This window comes from Periplaneta americana, chromosome 15 (genome assembly GCF_040183065.1).
Source record: "Periplaneta americana isolate PAMFEO1 chromosome 15, P.americana_PAMFEO1_priV1, whole genome shotgun sequence".
In the NCBI taxonomy this organism is placed as follows: Eukaryota; Metazoa; Arthropoda; class Insecta; order Blattodea; family Blattidae; genus Periplaneta; species Periplaneta americana.
Window position 1 is genome coordinate 173646648 of NC_091131.1, and position 19174 is coordinate 173665821.

The 19174-nt window shown below is 33.4% G+C and overlaps 1 protein-coding gene across 5 annotated transcripts in view; it reads left to right on the plus strand.

Annotated features, from left to right (window-relative positions):
* The window catches only part of LOC138715541 (uncharacterized), a 103554-nt gene that overhangs the window by 27727 nt on the left and 56653 nt on the right, over positions 1-19174 (plus strand). For 4 of the 5 annotated variants that reach the window (XM_069848585.1, XM_069848589.1, XM_069848587.1 and 1 more), the window contains exons 3-4: positions 7557-7806; positions 12946-13100. In XM_069848585.1, coding sequence (XP_069704686.1) covers positions 7557-7806; positions 12946-13100 — 405 coding nt within the window. The remainder of the gene's footprint in view (positions 1-7556; positions 7807-12945; positions 13101-19174) is intronic. The other variant, XM_069848586.1, reaches the window with a different exon arrangement.

Genomic DNA, 19174 nt, shown 5'->3' on the forward strand with positions numbered 1-19174 from the left:
TACTGAGGACACATACATGTGTGTGGTATGATGGATCAATACGTACCTAGGCATACCTATATGAAAAAAAAGCAAGTACCCATATTTGTTAGTATTCATGTATATATTTATAAATGCAAATAAAAAATACCTAAATTCATTTTCAATGCAAAACATGAGCAAATTTTGATGCGACAAAGTCACCCCAAATCGCTATTAGAAACGGCACATTTCCCCAAAACTCAACGAAATAACCTAAAATGTTGGCTCAATAATTGTAACTTTCTTTGGTGTTTAAAGTAGACATATTAAGGAATAAAAATGTTGTTATCCAATGCTGGGCTTTGGCAACGAAGCCATTAGTGCTAAGGAATAGAAATAAATACTTACCAGATTACTGAAGTAAGTTCAGACACCTGTTGCAATAGAAAGTTTGCTGCACAAGAAATTCACTGAAAAATGTCGACAACACAAAAGTTCAAGTACAACCAACTGTGGAACCACAAAGTCCATTCTGAAATTTCCATACTGAAACTGTTCTGTCATATATCGGAATCAGGCATTAGTAACCTGTTTCATTGCAACAAATGTGAGATTGTGCCACTTATATTTTTCCGTGATATGAGACAAAGTCACTCCAGGGTAGACAAAGTCACCCCAACTGATGGTAGTCTATGTAAAAGGGAACACAGAAAAATGTGGTCAATTAAAGAAATAGAGTTTTCATTTGTTTTAAATACTACTAAATGTTGACATTGGTACCCATCAGAGACCAGAACTTTGGCAGAATGCCTTTTAAATGTGTTACATACCTTCATTTTGAAAGTAAATCTGTACGAATTATACCTTTGTGATTGAAACGTCACAGTTTTATGTTTTTTTTTTTAATATAAATGCCTAATTTACAAAATAATTGCTTTTTTTTTGCCTTTATTTGATTATTTATCTGTTATTTATTAATTTATTATTAAAAATTGCCTACAGGTATATTTTAATTCATTTCTATAACTGCCACAATGGAAGTGACTTCACCGAATGTAATATTATTATCTTTCAGTCAGTTCATATTCTCTTTGCAACATGAGTGCTGCCATGCAAAAATGTATAACAGTAAGTGTTTTAATTATCGCTTGTGTTTATTTGACAAGACAAAAATGAGTGCCAGTCTAACATTATTTTTAACAGTTATTTTTCTTTCAGTTTTCTTTGCGACGTTGTTGTAGCTATCTAAATATTTCACATCGCAACATATCAGTACAACCAAACACAAAAATGCACTTTCCAAGGCTACTGGGAAGAAGATTTCTTTGCTTCCAACAGTAATTGCAACTTCGACTCAAATCTCAATTTGCATTCGACATAGGTAAAGCTTTTCTTGCTGCCGAAATCCCTTTGTGAAAAGTGCAAGGTTGTGGGTCTAGTGCAAGGTTTTTGTAATTGCCTTTTATTGCCATTTATAATGCCTTTTTCCCTGCCTATTTTAGCTATTTATGATGTCTTTTTGCCTGTCTATTTTAATGATTCATAATGCCTGAACTTCCGGTCTCTGGTATCCATTAACTTAAAAATGAGAATATTGTTGTGTATAACATGGTGAATATGAACTATCCTTCTGTGTAAAATTATCCTATAAAGCCCGTGTTAAGTATCCTATTACATAAACAGCATAAATTTAGTAGACCTACAATAGTAATTACTGACCAATTAAATAGATGAATCCATCTTACAGTAACATTTCTAAACTTTTAAAGGCATTGATATGAATACCCACACCTCTGTTTTTTTAAGAGCTTCAAGGTCAGTTTTAAATGCATTTCACACAGTTTGCAAAATGTACCACCCCGAGTATGATCAAAATACAACAAATGATATTTATTTTTCCCATCATTTTTTATATTTTGATTTCACGTCCAACCATTTTATTCATTGACTTACCTAACAGCACAAGATGAAGGTAACACAGATGGAATTACCAGTTCACAGATTTCGCATTCACTTGAAGTCAATTGAGAATTAACTTCATTAAATGCAACAGGTGCTTTTTGCATTGACTTCTCAATATGGTACATCTTTTCATTTTAAGAAAAGTAAAGAATGTCTCTGCAGGCTCTCATTCAATCCTGAACAGATGGAAAAACTATTTTGGACAACTATTAAATATACATAGCCCAAATAGAAATGATCGGGACGAAATTCAAATACAAATTGCTGAGCCATTTATACCGGAACCCACACTTTCTGAAGTCGAAATTGCGATAGAAAATCTGAAAAAGTACAAGTCTCCAGGCATTGATCAAATTCCAGCAGAATTAATACAAGAGGGTGGAAGGGCATTATCTAGCGAAATTTATAAACTTGTACTTGCAATATGGGAAAAGGAAATTGTACCAGAACAATGGAAGGAGTCCATAATCGTACCAATTTTTAAGAAGGGGGACAAGACTAACTGTAGTAACTTTCGAGGAATATCACTTTTGTTGATGTCATACAAAATTTTGTCGAATATCCTTTTGAGAAGATTAACATCATATATATAGAGATGAAATTATTAGGGATCATCAGTGTGGTTTTAGGTGTAATAGATCAACAATTGATCAGATTTTTTGTATTCGACAGATATTGGAGAAAAAAATGGGAGTATAAGGATACAGTACATCAGTTATTCATAGATTTCAAAAAGGCGTATGACTCGGTTAAGAGAGAAGTTTTATATGATATTCTTATTGAATTTGGTATTCCCAAGAAACTAGTTCAATTACTTAAAATGTGACTCAGTGAAACTTACAGCAGAGTCCGTATAGGCCAGTTTCTATCTGATGCTTTTCCAATTCACTGCGGGCTAAAGGAGGGAGATGCACTATCACCTTTACTTTTTAACTTCGCTCTAGAATATGCCATTAGGAAAGTTCAGGATAATACAGAGGGTTTAGAATTGAACAGGTTACATCAGCTGCTTGTCTATGCGGATGACGTGAATATGTTAGGAGAAAATCCACAAACGATTAGGGAAAACGCGGAAATTCTAGTTGAAGCAAGTAAAGTGATAGGGTTGGAAGTAAATCCCGAAAAGACTAAGTATATGATTATGTGTCACGACCAGAATATTGTACCACATGGAACAATAAAAATTGCAGATTTATCCTTCGAAGATGTGGAAAAATTCAAATATCTTGGAGCAACAGTAACAAATATAAATGACACGCGGGAGGAAATTAAACGCAGAATAAATATGGGAAATGCCTGTTATTATTCGGTTGAGAAGCTTTTGTCATCTAGTCTTCTGTCAAAAAATTTGAAAGTTAGAATTTATAAAACAGTTATATTACCAGTTGTTCTATATGGTTGTGAAACTTGGACTCTCACTTTGAGAGAGGAACAGAGATTAAGGGTGTTTGAGAATAAGGTTCTTAGAAAAATATTTGGGGCTAAGAGGGATGAAGTTACAGGAGAATGGAGAAAGTTACACAACACAGAACTGCACGCATTGTATACTTCACCTGACATAATTAGGAACATAAAATCCAGACGTTTGAGAAATGCATATGGAGTGTTAGTTGGGAGGCCGGAGGGAAAAAGACCTTTGGGGAGGCCGAGACGTAGATGAGAAGATAATATTAAAATGGATTTGAGGGAGGTGGGATAATATGATGGTAGAAACTGGATTAATCTTGCTCAGGATAGGGACCAATGGCGGGCTTATGTGAGGGCGGCAGTGAACCTCCGGGTTCCTTAAAAGCCAGTACGTAAGTAAGTAAGTAACGAATGTCTCTTATTTTGCCATCATACACTGAAATATTTATATTTACTTTATATGCTACAACTGTTTTAGTAAACAAAATTATTATATTTGCTAAACAAAAGTAATACTGAAAATCACGCTAATAAAAACTTAGCACACCTGACTTCTTAACTGAAAATTCAGATGGTTTAAATGTCAACCAATCAAGATCGGCTAGCACACCACCAACCTTTTAAGGAAACAACTACCTGAGAATCTTCATAATATAATAATTTGTTTCAGTTACTGCAAAGTCATATCAAATTGAAATGCAGTACAGTATAATACTCTATAAATTATATTTTTCTATTTTTAAAAATTCTGAAATCTCCAGTGGGGACATCATGGAATCCAGGGGAGGATCTCTTTCCCCAACCACCTCTTGAAATCATCACTGATTCCGAATACAATTTTTTTTTTTTTTTAGTTTTTGCAGGATATGTGGATTATTTTCTGGTCGATACTAAACTCATTCCTTATCAATTTTCTCTCTAGAGAGTTCTAAAGGACAAAATGTGGAAAAATAATCTACATACCCTGAAAGAGCTGAAAAACTACATCTTGAAAAACACTGTCTCCATTTCTCGATGAGAACTGCAGCAAATGATGCGTCACTTTTAAAGCAGATTCGAAAATATTTGGAACAAGATAGCAGACAGTTTCAGCATCTTCTTTCTTAACTTGAGTGAGTGAACGATGGTTTAAATGCTTATATTTAATAATATTTTATATTACTACTTTGTGGCATCGGATTACCAATTCTGGGCTGCAACTGTAGGGTTGCTATATGCCACGGACTTCACGGACTGTCCGCGATTTTACAGTGTAAGAAGAAAGTCTGGGCCGAAAAGACTGAAGTCCGCGATTTTGAATGCAGTTAGAAAGAAATCAGGAAAATTACAATATTTATGGGATAATGTGGAAATTATACTCAAAAGATGATACATCTTGCGAACTGAATGAGAACCTTCTCTTTGACTGGGTTATCAAATTGAAAAATATTTCCTATCGGACAACAAAGAGGAAAGTTCTAAAGATACTCTTTCACACAAAATATGGATAAATTTTTTTGTCACAGCTCTGTTTCTGTGGAGCAGTACTCAGAATTGCTGAAAATTGTATAATTTTATTTCTGTGTACCTGGCAAGGGTGCCTGCAGGGGGTACCCAGTGGTAGCAATTGCTATTACTGAAATTTTTTAATTTTTTTTCCATCCATTGAGCAATCTTTGACATTGTCCATCACTTTATCCTGCACTATATGCACAGTTGAATGGTCATTCGGGTAAATGATGTGTAATCATTATTATTATTATGTTCATTTGTTATGATGCAGCATTTATCACAAACTACTTATATGTATTTTTTGTATTTACAGTGAAACCTCTCCTTACAGACCCCCCAGAAATACGGACACTCCTCATATACGGACAGATTTTTATGTCCCAACTAAAATAATACAGAAAGAATGATGAATTAAATTCTCGTTTACAGACACTCTCAGACACGGACACAGACAGCTGTTTCACAGTCCAAAGGTTTGCTTTAGCTCCTGACTATGGACAGAACTTGGATTTCAAGACCTAATGTGTTACAAAAATGGAAAATTTAGTTTTGAGAACTATACAGAAATTCCTTAACATGAAAGAAGACAATTAGGGTCTCGTAGGCTACCACTTGTTAGCTGGAAGCGGGTGGATAAACAAAGTCATACAATTTAACCTGTGTGATGGGTCCAAGGTTTCCGCAATCGAGAAATTGTATTCGACGCATGATGGGGTTAGTAGGATTATTCTCTTCACTTCAATCAGTTGTACTGTTTCGAGAGACATGGCACCTGAACGTAAAGGTTAAATTGAAAACTGTAAATTACAGTACTGCATAACTGTAGACCTAAAATAAAATTGCATAGCACAGTACTGTATTTTCCTTTTTCGGTCTTATCTACTGTGGTCCAAAGTTGCAAAGAATTTACTGTAGTATACTGTAATTAAAATTAAACTAGAGCAGTACATTTCATTTAAAGCGTGAAGGCATACATAATGCATATTATAAATTTACTGTTATATTGGGAAGCCTCCCTCCCAATAAAGGACACCTCCCAGATGCAGACAGATTGTTACATCCCTTCGATGTCCGTAAATGAGAGGTTTCACTGTATATGTTTTAGCACCCTCTGGAAAGTGAAAACACAGCTAAGGAACACCATGCAAGATGACCTCTTTCCTCTCTATGCATGTTGTCCACACATTAGAAACGCACAGAAGAAAACAGAGAATCATTTTTTCATAAAGTGATTGATATCTATGGACGAGAAACTAGGCGACTACAATTTTTGTTTCGAGTTCAGTAGTCAGAATAGTGTAATACTATTAGTTGGAATATTGTATATAGATACATCAGAACATTAAATTTTGAATTAATTTTAAGTTTAGGGTAATTTAGATTTCAGAACTGGCTATTTTTCATGTTCAATTTTTTTCTCTCCTCAAATTTTCTAACCATCTTGCTACCACTGAGATTGGATCCTGCAGGCACCCTTGGTACCTGGGCATAATGCCAACATTGAAAGAGTATTTTCTTTGATTAATGGTCAGTGGACAAAAGAAAGGAACAGATAATCACTTAAATCAGTAAATGTAATTCTGCAAGTACAGTATAATATGAAAAATGTAAATTGCAATGAATTTAACATGATCATTCAGAAACAAAGTTACTTTCTTCTATTCACAGTTCTGAGTAGTATGAGTGTTGCTATGGTGGTAATACACAAACTTGAATGGTCTGCACTAAAATAAATGGTAATAATGTAATGCCCATGTCAAATAAGAAGGTGATAGATAAAATAAAATGTATTACTGAAGTGTCCAACTCTGTCCATATTAAGTAAATAAGTGATACTTATGTGTGTACAGTAAATAAATTATTTTTAATATCCATATTTAATACAATGTGCGTTTCTTAGAAATTCGTATGTTTCCTGTTGCTGATTGAATTTACGTGTCATTCATGTCTTGGTTTTGTCTTTCTTTATTATGGCAACCCTATCTGCAAGCAGTTTAGCCAATAGCAGTATTGCTGCATTGCGGTTTCTCTATAACCTGTCCACTCAGTATAGCAAAGTAAAACAGGATGCATGAGAACTGATTGGAACAGAATTAAATGTATATGTCATTAATTAGAATGGAGAATAATTAAATAGAATGTAATAGACTGGAGCAGAATGAAACAGATTGCAATGAAAAGGAAGGAAAAAATTGAAATTATTTAAGTATGGTAGAATGCTAGTAAAAATCATCAATCATAGTAAATTCGGAGGAGAAATATGTGTAATCATTATATTTTATTATACTCAGTTGTATAGCTTAGACAGTGGCAATTAACTCTAGAAACACGATTTGTCTTTTGTTCCAAGGAGAAAATGAAATGTCAAAAATGACTTTAAAGATCTACATACCATTTTATTCGTTATTTTCACTACAACATTATAGACTTCATTTGTTCTGAGACATTCCCTAGTCCTGCCAGAAAATTTTCATCTTGAAATTAGAGTATTTTTCATACATTAATAGTACCACCAACACAAAATTGTGGCCGTCTTCAGAGTGGTATTTATTTATTATTCTGTGTTTTATTAATTTCTCTTCCTTTATTAGTTTGCATATTTTATGTTTATAATTCTTTAGGTAGATTATATGAATTGTATGTAATGTAGTAACAAAACTGTACAAATAACCAAAATGTTTAATTCAGGGAAAGTCAAAACAACACTCGTATTTGATAAATCTTTGCTCTTCCAGTAGCTAAACTCCAGCCATCTACAGCAACAACACTTCCTCCTACTGCTGTGGCAAGTGCGGATTCAAATTTGACAGTGGAAGGCACGACTCCTCGACAGAATCCTAAAGGAGATGACCTGGCAACTGTGACATATACATTATGGGTTGGAACAAACGTGACAGAGAATTTCACCATCAGTGTGACAGCTGAGAAGAATTCGACTTTTTATCACATAATGCAAATAGCTGCAGAACAAGATTCCCACTATGTGTGAGTATCATTTGTTACCGCTAGTGAAACATAGATACCCAAATTTTGATGCCTCCAGATGTGGTCGTATAGACCCTCCTGAATTCCAATATTCTCAAACACATTAATTTTGATAATTATTCACTTCATTTAAATACCGAAGTACCTAGAGGGGACCAGATTCACATCGATAAAAAAGAGGGCACAGCGATTCAAAAAGGAGGACATTGTTTGAAAAAAGAGGACAGAAAATGTGTATTTAGATTTAGGCTTATTATATTTTAAATTATGTCAGTATCTCTTTTATTACAAAATATATACAGTACAGATTTAGGCTTATATCATATTTATAAGTATATTAATATCTATTTCATTACAAAATAATTATGAAAAAACTTTAATGATATTTTTACAGTTAGCTACATATGAAAGTCAACAGAACTATAATTGAATAGCTTATTTCGAAACCGTAACTTGTGACATTTTCACATACCAGTATTTTACTTTTTTAACCAGTGTGCTCTAAGATACTTATGACAAAACTTTATAAATAAAATGATTTTACAGTTAGCTACATATGAAAACAACGAGCATAACAAATAGGAGCAAAGTGAGTTATGATCTTTGGCAAAGAATATATTCTGTCGTTGCTGCTGCCACCTACAGGCAAATTACTTGAGAAAGGCGTCATATCAGATAATTTCAAAATATCAGGTATACAAGTTACGAAAAGAAGGACATTTCTCGATTTTTTTTAAATCTGCCCAGACCCCGGACAAAGGTCTAAATAGGAGGATATGTCCAGACAAAAGAGGGCATCTGGTCACCCTAGAAGTACCTACTTATTAAAACTCTTTTTTTATTAAAAGAGTTGTATTCCAAGTAGAATGTTGAGATACAGCACAGTTGTAATTATTCAAGCCAGCCCAATTCTTTCATTCTTAGTCGCCCTCGGTAGCATAGTTGGTATAGTGCTGGCCTTGTATGCTCGAGGTTGCGGGTTCGATCTCGGCTGAGGTCGATGGCATTTAAGTGTGTTTAAATGCGACAGACTCATGTCAGTAGATGTACTGGCATGTAAAAGAACTCCTGCAGGACAAAATTCTGGCACACCGGCGACGCTGATATAACCTCTGCAGTTGCGAGCATCGTTAAATAAACCATAATTTTTAAAAAAATTCTGTCTTTCTTTTTTTTTTTCTTAACTCATTTCCCGAATAAAAAAAAACAATAATCACAGAGTGATGTACTAATTGAGTAACGAAAATCAACTCTGAAGATATGTATTAAAATGTTTATTGTTTGCAGTTGAATTTCAATTTTAATTTACTTTAGTGTTTGTCAGACTGTGATTAAGCGCACATTAACGTGAATGTTGAAAGAAAACGAAAAAAAGATCGTGGATTTAATAGAAGATTAAGTTCAGAAATTGTGAGAATTAAATGATGAGATACCTACTAAAGATAAAAATTGACATTGAGCTCGAAATGGAAAGTATCATCATCAGTTCTTACTGTGGATTTGTGGTTGTATCCAGTGCTGTCATGGAGGCCATACATCATATGGGAACCTACGATTTATTTAATTAGTGTGTGGGGAAAAGAAAATTTTGTCTGTATGGAGCCATACGGCATATGGGTACCTAAGTTTTGTATGCGAAGATCTGTACAGATCTTAGATCATCTCTCGCTGTTCCTAATGTATTTTGTTTGATATTCATAAACAGAAATTGTCCACCTCTGCAGCACTGGAATCCAGAATTATATAAAATAATGGTTGAAAAACAAGAAGTGCTGCAAATACACATTCCAAGATTCATTGAGACAAGTGTGCATCTTCAGTGGGGCTACATGTTGTATTCTTTAAATCAAGCTTGTTTTACAATTAAAATGTAAAGCAAAACAATTTCTTTACTTCTGCTTTAATATTAAAAAAAAATAATTAAATGACAGTCAGAGAGATTGAGAAAGGAGAGTAAAATATATTTCAAGGGAAAAAACAAGGGGTGGGGCGTATGGCCAATAGAAAAATGATCATGACAGCACTGGTTGTATCTAAGCCTGCATTCTTTCCTTGTCCAGTATTTGTAGTTTATTACTGCTCTTAGAAATTATACTTATCAATTCAGTCTTTCATAATTGAGTCTTTTTCTAAATTCAGTTTTCGAAACCATAAAGCTCGAATGACCAATAAGGAAAATATAGACGTTGTGTAGAGGACTGATCAACCCCTCACTTTAACCCTACAGTAGTTGTTTAAGTTACTGTCACATAGTAGTCACTGTGGGCTGGCACTGCGCAAGCAAATAAAAGGGTTTAAATTTATTTACAATCATAAAGAAGTTATGGACAAACATTTTTGTGGAAAATATATATCTTAAAAAAAATGATGTGCGAAATCATTCAATCATGAGAGTCTTAACTGTGTGGACGATAAGAGACAAGACGCTTCGTATGATATTGCTCACACCCATGTAGCCAAAACATTTTACATGCTTCTCGAGTTTTGTCTTTGTTGCAGCAACACATGGGAGTCATAATATAAATATGTATATATTGTATTAGATTTGATTAGCTTAGATTAGATTAGATTAGATTTGATCTTTATTAGAATTATAAGCACACTAACTTATACTGATTAGCGAGGACTAATTGTAACAATAGTAACCGCTGCAGTTTTAACTGACATTACAGGTCGCTGCGGACTCTTTACTTTACTTAGCTAGCTAGTAGGCAAAGTGAGTACAAATTAAAATTATAAAACAAAAATGTTTCTAGCCACTACCGTAAGAGCCAGGTTCGTGTACGGTGTGGTCTTAGCCAATAATAGAACATAAAATTTACAAAGACAATTTACTAAATACAGTAGGCCTAATTAACTTAATTCAAACCAGAGCAAACAAAAAAAAAAAAAGAAGAAGAAGAAGAGAGGAAAAAAGAGAAAAAAAAACATTTAATATAAATTGACAATTGGACAGAAGCCAGTGGTATTCAATAAAAACATGAATATAGTAGACAGACATAAAAAGATAAAAAATACATACATTTGTTAATATTATATATCATGAATAATTTTATAAATTTCTTTTTTAAAAGGTTCAGTTTTAAAATATTTCAAATTTGGAAAATGGTTTGTAATTTTATTATAAAGTCTTGGGCCGAAACTAGCACCATGTTTAAGTGCTGCACTTGTATGACATTTAGGCTCAATTAATGGAAAAGTAGACTTTTGTCTTCGAATACGATATTCATGCCTATTAGATTTATGTTTTATTAGATTTCTGTGATAGTAAGTTAGTAAACTATATTTACAAATTTCTTCAATAGTTCATTGTTCCTCAACTGTTAAGAACTGATAAGCAAATGCGAGTTCAGAGCTTAAAATTTGTGGCAATAATGAGAAGTCTTTTGTTGAAAGCTATGAAAATTGGGAAGAAACTGGGATGATAGATACGTGGGAAAACCATATTAATAGTTCTCAGTGGAGCGACAGTCCATATGCAACCACTGGAAGATAAAAAAAAAAAACATGTTGAAGACCTTAAATAAAAAGCGAGAAAAAGTAAAGTTAGCAATTCGGAAGCATAATTTCAACTTCGATCCCTTTAGGGCACATTGTTGGGGACCCTGCTGTACTGTATTGTATTTTATTTTAAGGGTTACAAGATGGAGACACACAGTTATGTCATTCAGCTGGTTCGCACTGGTTTGCCTGAACCGCTTGTTAAATTTGTCGCAGTTCATAGAACCAGTTGTTAATTTTTTCAAGTGAAAATGTAAGCTTCTTTACAGAAAGGAAGAACATTAATTCAACAAGAAATTCCCCAGCTTTTAATATTGCAGTAAACATAATGCAAAAATAAACGACAATATAGCTCGAAGTGATCATATTATTATATTGTTATTTCTCGCCAAAGTATGCAGACAATCAGAACAGGAATATGGTAATTTTTCCTGCAACCTTGAAACCCATCTGCGATTATGTCGACAGTCCAGTACCCCTACCGATTTATAATCAGAAATACAAAAGAATTATAAAATATAAATACTATTGATACTCTATATAAAACTCTAGTTAGGAGTAAGCTAGATTATGCGTCTGTAATATGGTCACCTCAGTTTCATTCCCATCAGACGCAAATAGAAAGGATACAGAAAAGATTTTTACGTTATTTATATTTTAAAAAACATCACATGTCGTCTTATGACAAGCAAATTTCATATAATCAGTTACTTTTTTAATTTAATTATAAAACTTTAACATCTCGGCGATTAATAAATAGTCAAATTTTACTCTATAAGACTGTTAACGGTATATTGAATAACTGTGACTTTCTTAAATTCCTTCAGTTCAATGTAAAGAAACAGAATTACGTCATAGGCAACCTTTTGTTATTCCCCTTCCTATAACTGTTTTCTTCAAGAACTCTCCATTGTTTGTTATGTGTAATACTTACAACTCTCTGTCTTTAAACTGTGATTTTCAATTAGATTTCAGTTTAACAGTTGAAAAATGTCATACAATATTAAAAAGAATTGTATTTCCTTAGATATTTAAATTATGAAGAAGTGTATTATAATGTTTTTACTCTAGTTTTTAAATAATTTTGCATCATTATATTGACATTTGGCACTATATTAACTGTAATACTATATTCTAGCATCTATTACCGTTATGTATTTTCTTTCTTTCGTTTGTGTTGTTTGTTTTGTTTTGTTTTGTTTTTTTCCTTATGTATTTTGTGTATGTATCTGTGTAAGCCACCTGTAATTTTTTTTTTTTTTTTTTTTTAATTTCGACCGGCCAGAGGCCGTTTTTCCAAAGTTATCTATTTTTGTTCTTCTGTTTGTTTACCTTTGTTTCCTTTGTTTTTACTTATACTAATACAATCACAACACCCATGCCCGAGGCGGGACTCGAACCCACAACCCTTCGGACCAAGCGATAGGGACATGCCGTGCCCCTACCACTTGAGCCATCCAGGCCGGCATGTAATTGGAAGCCTGCTTCTGTTGGTGGTGGATTGAAATAAATAAATAAATATTTCATATTAAAATTATGAAATTTGGGTCATTAGCGAAAGAACTGTTTATTGGAAAATTAGAATACCACCACTGATTACACATAAAATAGCTTCCTGTACAATTTTTTTTTTTGCAGTTTTGAGGCAACAGAGTGGCCCAATGGACATTATGTACACACCATAGCAGGCTACAAGGAGGAGCCATCTTGTTATCATTATTGGCTGCTGTATCAGATCCCCACACTGCCTGAACCAGCCAGTCCTCCTGGAAATAATTTTGTCACACCAGTCGGTAAGTTGAATTACTGTTAAAGTGATGCTTAGGTAGTGTATCTTGCATGTATTTAAAAATGGTAGTAGGAAGACCATATCGATTTCAATTTTTAAGATTTTTAGGTTATGTTTTTGAACATTTGAGAGAAAACAAGCCTGTTTCATTCATTATGCAGTACATGCTCTGAGACCTGGCATGAATAAACTCTGTTCTTATAACTCCTTTCATAGACGTACATATCTTATTTTATTTTTCACATCATTTTTTACACATTTATTCATAGTGTTCTGCCCAAGGGCAAGTCTTTCAATTCAATTTATTAAGCCATTAAACATACAGTGATAGGCTTCGTAACAATACAGAAGGGAGGGGAAAAAAAAAAAAAAAAAACATAGGCTACATTTGAAAATACACATATAACTGAAAACAGTAAAGTTTAATTAGAATGAAAAAACAAAACATTTGAAACTCTAAAATTAATGAAAACATTTCACTCTTATTGTAATAATTGTAACTAAATGTAAATAACTTTATTTATTAAAAAACAATTTCGTATGAATCTATGTTAAACTCATCTACAGAGTAGAAAGGATTAAGTAAAAGCCAATTATAAAATCTAGCTTTGAAACTATTGGTTGGTAACTTATAATATTGACTGGGAAGCTTATTATATAATTTCATCCCCATGACAGAAAAGTTTGTACTAGTTTTATGTAATCTACAGTATGGAATATTAATTGTTCACTATTTCTTATTTCATGATCATGTATATTGGCTATTAATGAGTAATTGTCTATATTTTGTCGAGTACAAACCCAGCATTCTCCAGTCCTTCCTCTTTGTCTCCTCATATGATCCATATATCCTAATGTCGTCTGTCATCTGATACCGTCTTCTGCTCTGAACTCCTCCCGTTCACCATTCCTTCCAGTACATCCTTCAGTAGGCAGTTTCTTCTCAGCCAGTGATCCAGCCAATTTCTTTTCCTCTTTCTGATCAGTTTCAGAATCATTCTTTCTTCATTCACTCTTTCCAACACAGCTTCGTTTCTTACTCTGTCTGTCCATTTCACATGCTCCATCCTTCTCCATATCCACATTTCAAATGCTTCTATTCACTTCTCTTCACTTCGTCATAATGTCCATGTTTCTGCCCCATACATGTTTCTGCTCCACTCCACACAAAGCACTTCACTTCCAGATATACACAGAAGATGCTCCTTTCTCTAGTAAAAGCTTCCTTTGCCATTGTGATTCTCCTTTTGACTTTTAGCACATTTTACTTCTAAATATTTCTTCGCAATTAGGTCGTTACAACAGTTTTTCAACAGCAGTATCTTAAAGACAATATATTTTGTCTATTTTCATTCCATTATGTCCTACGGAATAATATTTTTTGGGGAAATTCACCAGATAGTAAAAATATAGCCTTTTCTTATTACCAAAAAGAGCAATTAGAATAGGTAATAATTGGAACAAAGGCTAGAGAATCATATAGACCTTTTTTTTTTTTTAAATTAGACATTCTGACCTTAACAAATCAGTTGAGGCATTCAGAGCTAAAATGAATCAAGTCACAAATTTTCATAAATTGAGTTTAATTAATTTTCTGATTATCTGAAGTTGGATCTTTTCCGAGGACTAATGGATCAAGTCTTAATTCCAAGCATTCACCGGTAGGTGACACCAGTTACTTTTGGCTCAAATTATTTGTTCATGATGTTCTGAGCCATAGTGGATCAAGTCAACAAAGCGTTGCATCAATTATAGTAGGGAGCAGGAATATTGGCGGATGGAGGTATACCCCTTCATACTAACCCAACCCACATTCCACCCCTACTTTAGCTGTAAACATTCTTCGAAGGGTCGCTTCCGAAACATCTTTCACTCCTCGCTACGTAACCTAAAGTCTGTAACATCGAAATAGTGTTTATATATAAACACTGTCTGTATGTCAGTATTTAGTGTAATTTCTGTGCGCAGCATTATAATTATTTCATTAAACAACAGCACATGTGAACACTTCATTTGTTATCATACAAACTGCTGGTAGACTATACAATATGCGACATGATTTTATAACTACTATACTGATATCGAATAGCATTCGTATTTTGAGGTGAATGAACTAAGAAAATCAGTTGAATTCATATCTTCCAAGTTCGACAGTCTTAGAGAGGAATTGCCACATGCAAGACATGAACTCAACTCCACGCAGGAGGAGATGAAGAGCTAGTGCAAGAAAATGACCATCTCAAACAGGAAGTGAGTGATCAGCAGCAGAGACAATATAATGCTATTTGGAGTTCCGGAGATCGATGAACAAACAACTTATGAAGTCATTGACCAAATATCGGAAGTCATAGGCGTTAGTGAATTGGTGCAACATGATGTAAGCGTAGCACATCGCATACCATCCAGGCCAGGGAAGACGCGTCACAAAGAGTAGAAGTCGTGATGAATGGCTCCAGCTGTTCAGAAATGAGGCCAAAAATGATGGCAGCAGTCCTGGGATTGCGACAAAGAAAGTCAACAGGGACCTTCCGGCAGGAAGAATCACAGCAGGTGATCAACTGACAGCAGTGACCAGAGATCTTTTGATCAAGACAAGGGTTGCAAGAAAAGATGAAGGCAGTCCCGTGAGTAAAATCACTTGTGTTGACAATGTAAATAATTTGTAAATAGTATTGTGTCGGCACCCAGGTTTTATTTTATATAATATAATTGACTTAACAATGGCTAGTAATACTATATTAAATGAAATTCATCAGTGCAAATTTAATAATAATAATAATAATAGTAATAATAATAATAATAATAATAATAATAATAATAATAATAATAACACAATGATTTTTAACGATTTACTTCACTGCAATGAGTATATTGCCAATATACTATCAGACTTAAAATATTTCACTTAAACTTATAGTGACCTAATTCCTGTTTTCCTCATTATTTTAATAACCAGAATTTCAATCATATTACGAAAATTTTAATTTGTTGTATTAATTAAAGTTTTTTAAGTATTCGTACACACTATAAATAATTCCTTTCGCTTGGCTCCGCGTATCCGCTCCCTTTCTAGACATGTCGCTCAACTAGGCACAGAAGCAATTCCACTGTTAGTATTGAAAATTACTGTTTGAATATGTACACAGTGAACAGACAACAGCTACGATGACTACGATGACTACTCTCTCAATACACAACAATTGGCTTGCAAGCAACTACACCCGAACGCATCGACACACTGCCAGTCAGTCATCCCAATGGACAGGTCAGAAGAGAGGGGGTGGTACGTGCAAAAATGTGCTAAGTACGACCCACAAATATCTTTGCTCCCTACTATAACATCACAATTGTTTATGTTTTATAAATCTAGAATTTGAGAATGAAGCAATAAAATTATTGCTAGTCAAATTAGATAATCCACTAGAGCAAGTTAACTTTAAGTCCTGTTATCTCAAAACTACGTCTCATGGACTTGATTCACTTTAACCCTGAATGCCTTATATATACTTTTTAATAAATTTCCTCTTATGTAATAAAGAAAATTTTCAAACTAATCCAGCCATATATAGTATAAGTACTCGCAGAAAGAATGATTTTCATATGCCATCATCATATTTATAATTAGGGACCGGATTTTTATGTAATTACATATTGTATTCTTTTCAACCTAACCGTATATAAATAACAAATCTTTGCGAATCTTGTAATTACCATTAATAAATTAAAATTTGATACTACATATTTTTACATATTTACACCACATTACATATTATGGCTTGGTATTACATAAATCTACATATTTAGGGGTTTTATTCATTTTTACTTCTCTAAAAGAAAAAAAAAAAAACTTTGCTGGGGAAGTTTACAATTTGAAGTACACAGATTTAAAAAGCCCTTTTTACCTACCCAAGAAAGGATATATTTCGGTACAAAACAACATTCTTAGTTCCAGGAAGTAATAGAGGCACTCATCCACTGTAAATATGAGTGAACAAAAGGTAACCTTTCTCATACAACTACCTTGTATTGTAATAATCACTCAGAAAATAGAGTTGCTTCATGTGGTGGAGTGGGACGAGGACAACGTGATTTGTTCTGCACACGTCTTAACAAGCCGTTCCCATGCAATTTGCAACCTTACCCACCCTCTTCTTAATCCTTCCAGGGAAAACCCGTGTCAAGTCTGGCATAAGCCGCAATAAAGTAGCCAACTTTTGAAAAGAAGCTGAAGTAAAGGAACAAACTGAAAAGATGTTGAAAGATTAAAATAAAAGCTTTTCAGGTTATTGCTTGACCTCTTTACTTCAAATTTAGTAGACCTATACGAAAATGGGATTTTCCGAGCAATTAGAAAGTATGGTTCTCGGCTGGAATAATCCTACCCTTCTGAATGAGACAGGAATGTCACTTTTCAAACAACAGTTTGTAAATGCCTATAGTTTGAGATTTTAGTAGGTAGGTACTTTGTTTCTTACAAGGAGCAGCTAAAATGCATGTGTCCCACATCTCCTCTTATTTTCTCCTAATCCAGTAAAGCTTGCAGTACTGATGTATCATTCATTTCACTCAGTTCTCTAGTTTTAGTAACTACAATATAAAGTGCAAGTGAGTTTATCTACGGCTTTTAACTAACTAAAATGGTCCCTGTATCTTCAACCTCAACGACAAAAATAAAATCATGGATTGCAATGGACGAAGCTTTGGCTACAGATGAAAAATAGTAATGTGTCAAGTGTGAGGTAAAAAAGTCGGGTGCTCTATGAAATCACAACTGGAGAGTCTTACCTATCCTATACCTGCCAGATATTGATATTAAATATTTTCATGATTTTACATATTTTGGTACATATTCAGCTTATTTTTCTTACATAAATATGTACATATTTCACATCTTGATATTACATAAAAATCCGGTCCCTGTTTATAATGCTATGAAAAGGGAGTACTGGTATGTTACATGGCAGTAAAAATTTTCAATAGTCTTCCTGAAGACATTAAGAATCATAACCAAAACCCTGCATTATTTAAGGTAAAACTAAAAAATTACTTAATATCTCACACTTTCTATTCTGTAGATGAATTCTTGACATTTCACAGTACTGTGTAAATATTTAATATTACTGGTATTAAATGGTAAACATATTGCATTGTATAATATGTTATTGTTATTAAGGTTTTAATTTTGTATATATTTCATATTAGCATCCATCCAGAAACTTAGCAACCTTACAGCCACTTCAGATTTTTAATGTCACTCCTAATGCTAAAACCCGTATTTCCATAGAAGTATGCTAGTCATATCAAAATCACCATTAACAACTTTCAAAACGCTAGTGTTGTCTGCTAAGATAATAATTTTCCCTGGAATGCAGCTGGTAAACCATTGACATCAACAATAAAAGTAACGGACACAAAATTGAGCCTCGAGCAACCTCAACATTAAGAGTAGGCCTATACTGGGAAGGTATTTTCCCCTCAAATTCAACAACTTACTGCCTATTCGTAAGATAACAAACATTCTATTAAAGAAATCTCGTTTCCTTTATGCCATAAAATTTAAGTTTCTTCAGCAATATATCATGAAGCAAGCAATCAAATGCCTTACACAAATCTCATAAACAAGTCAGCGAATTCTGTTTTAATTCAAGGATACCAGTATTGAAAACCTATAAAATTACCATTAAGGCAGTTGATTTACCATGCCTAAATCTGCCTAAAACCAAAGTATTGCTCATGAAGCAAATTATTTTCTTCAAAATATGTAAAAACTCTCTATTCATGACATCCTCTAATAGTTTAGATAATTGTTCAAATTATACTTAAGTAAATAAGAATATTATAATGTATCGGGTACCCGTATACTCAGATACAGTAGTAATATGATGACTTCAAAACTGATAAAATTCAATTCTGTTACAGTAAATTTGCCAGTACAGTAATTAAGTCAAGTGTATAAAATATTTTAATTGTTTAATAGAGTTTGAATTGAAATTCTAACCAAAATTATTTACAGACATACTGCTGCAAAATTCTTCATAAATGTGTTCGAAATAACATAACACAAAGTTTTAATTTTTA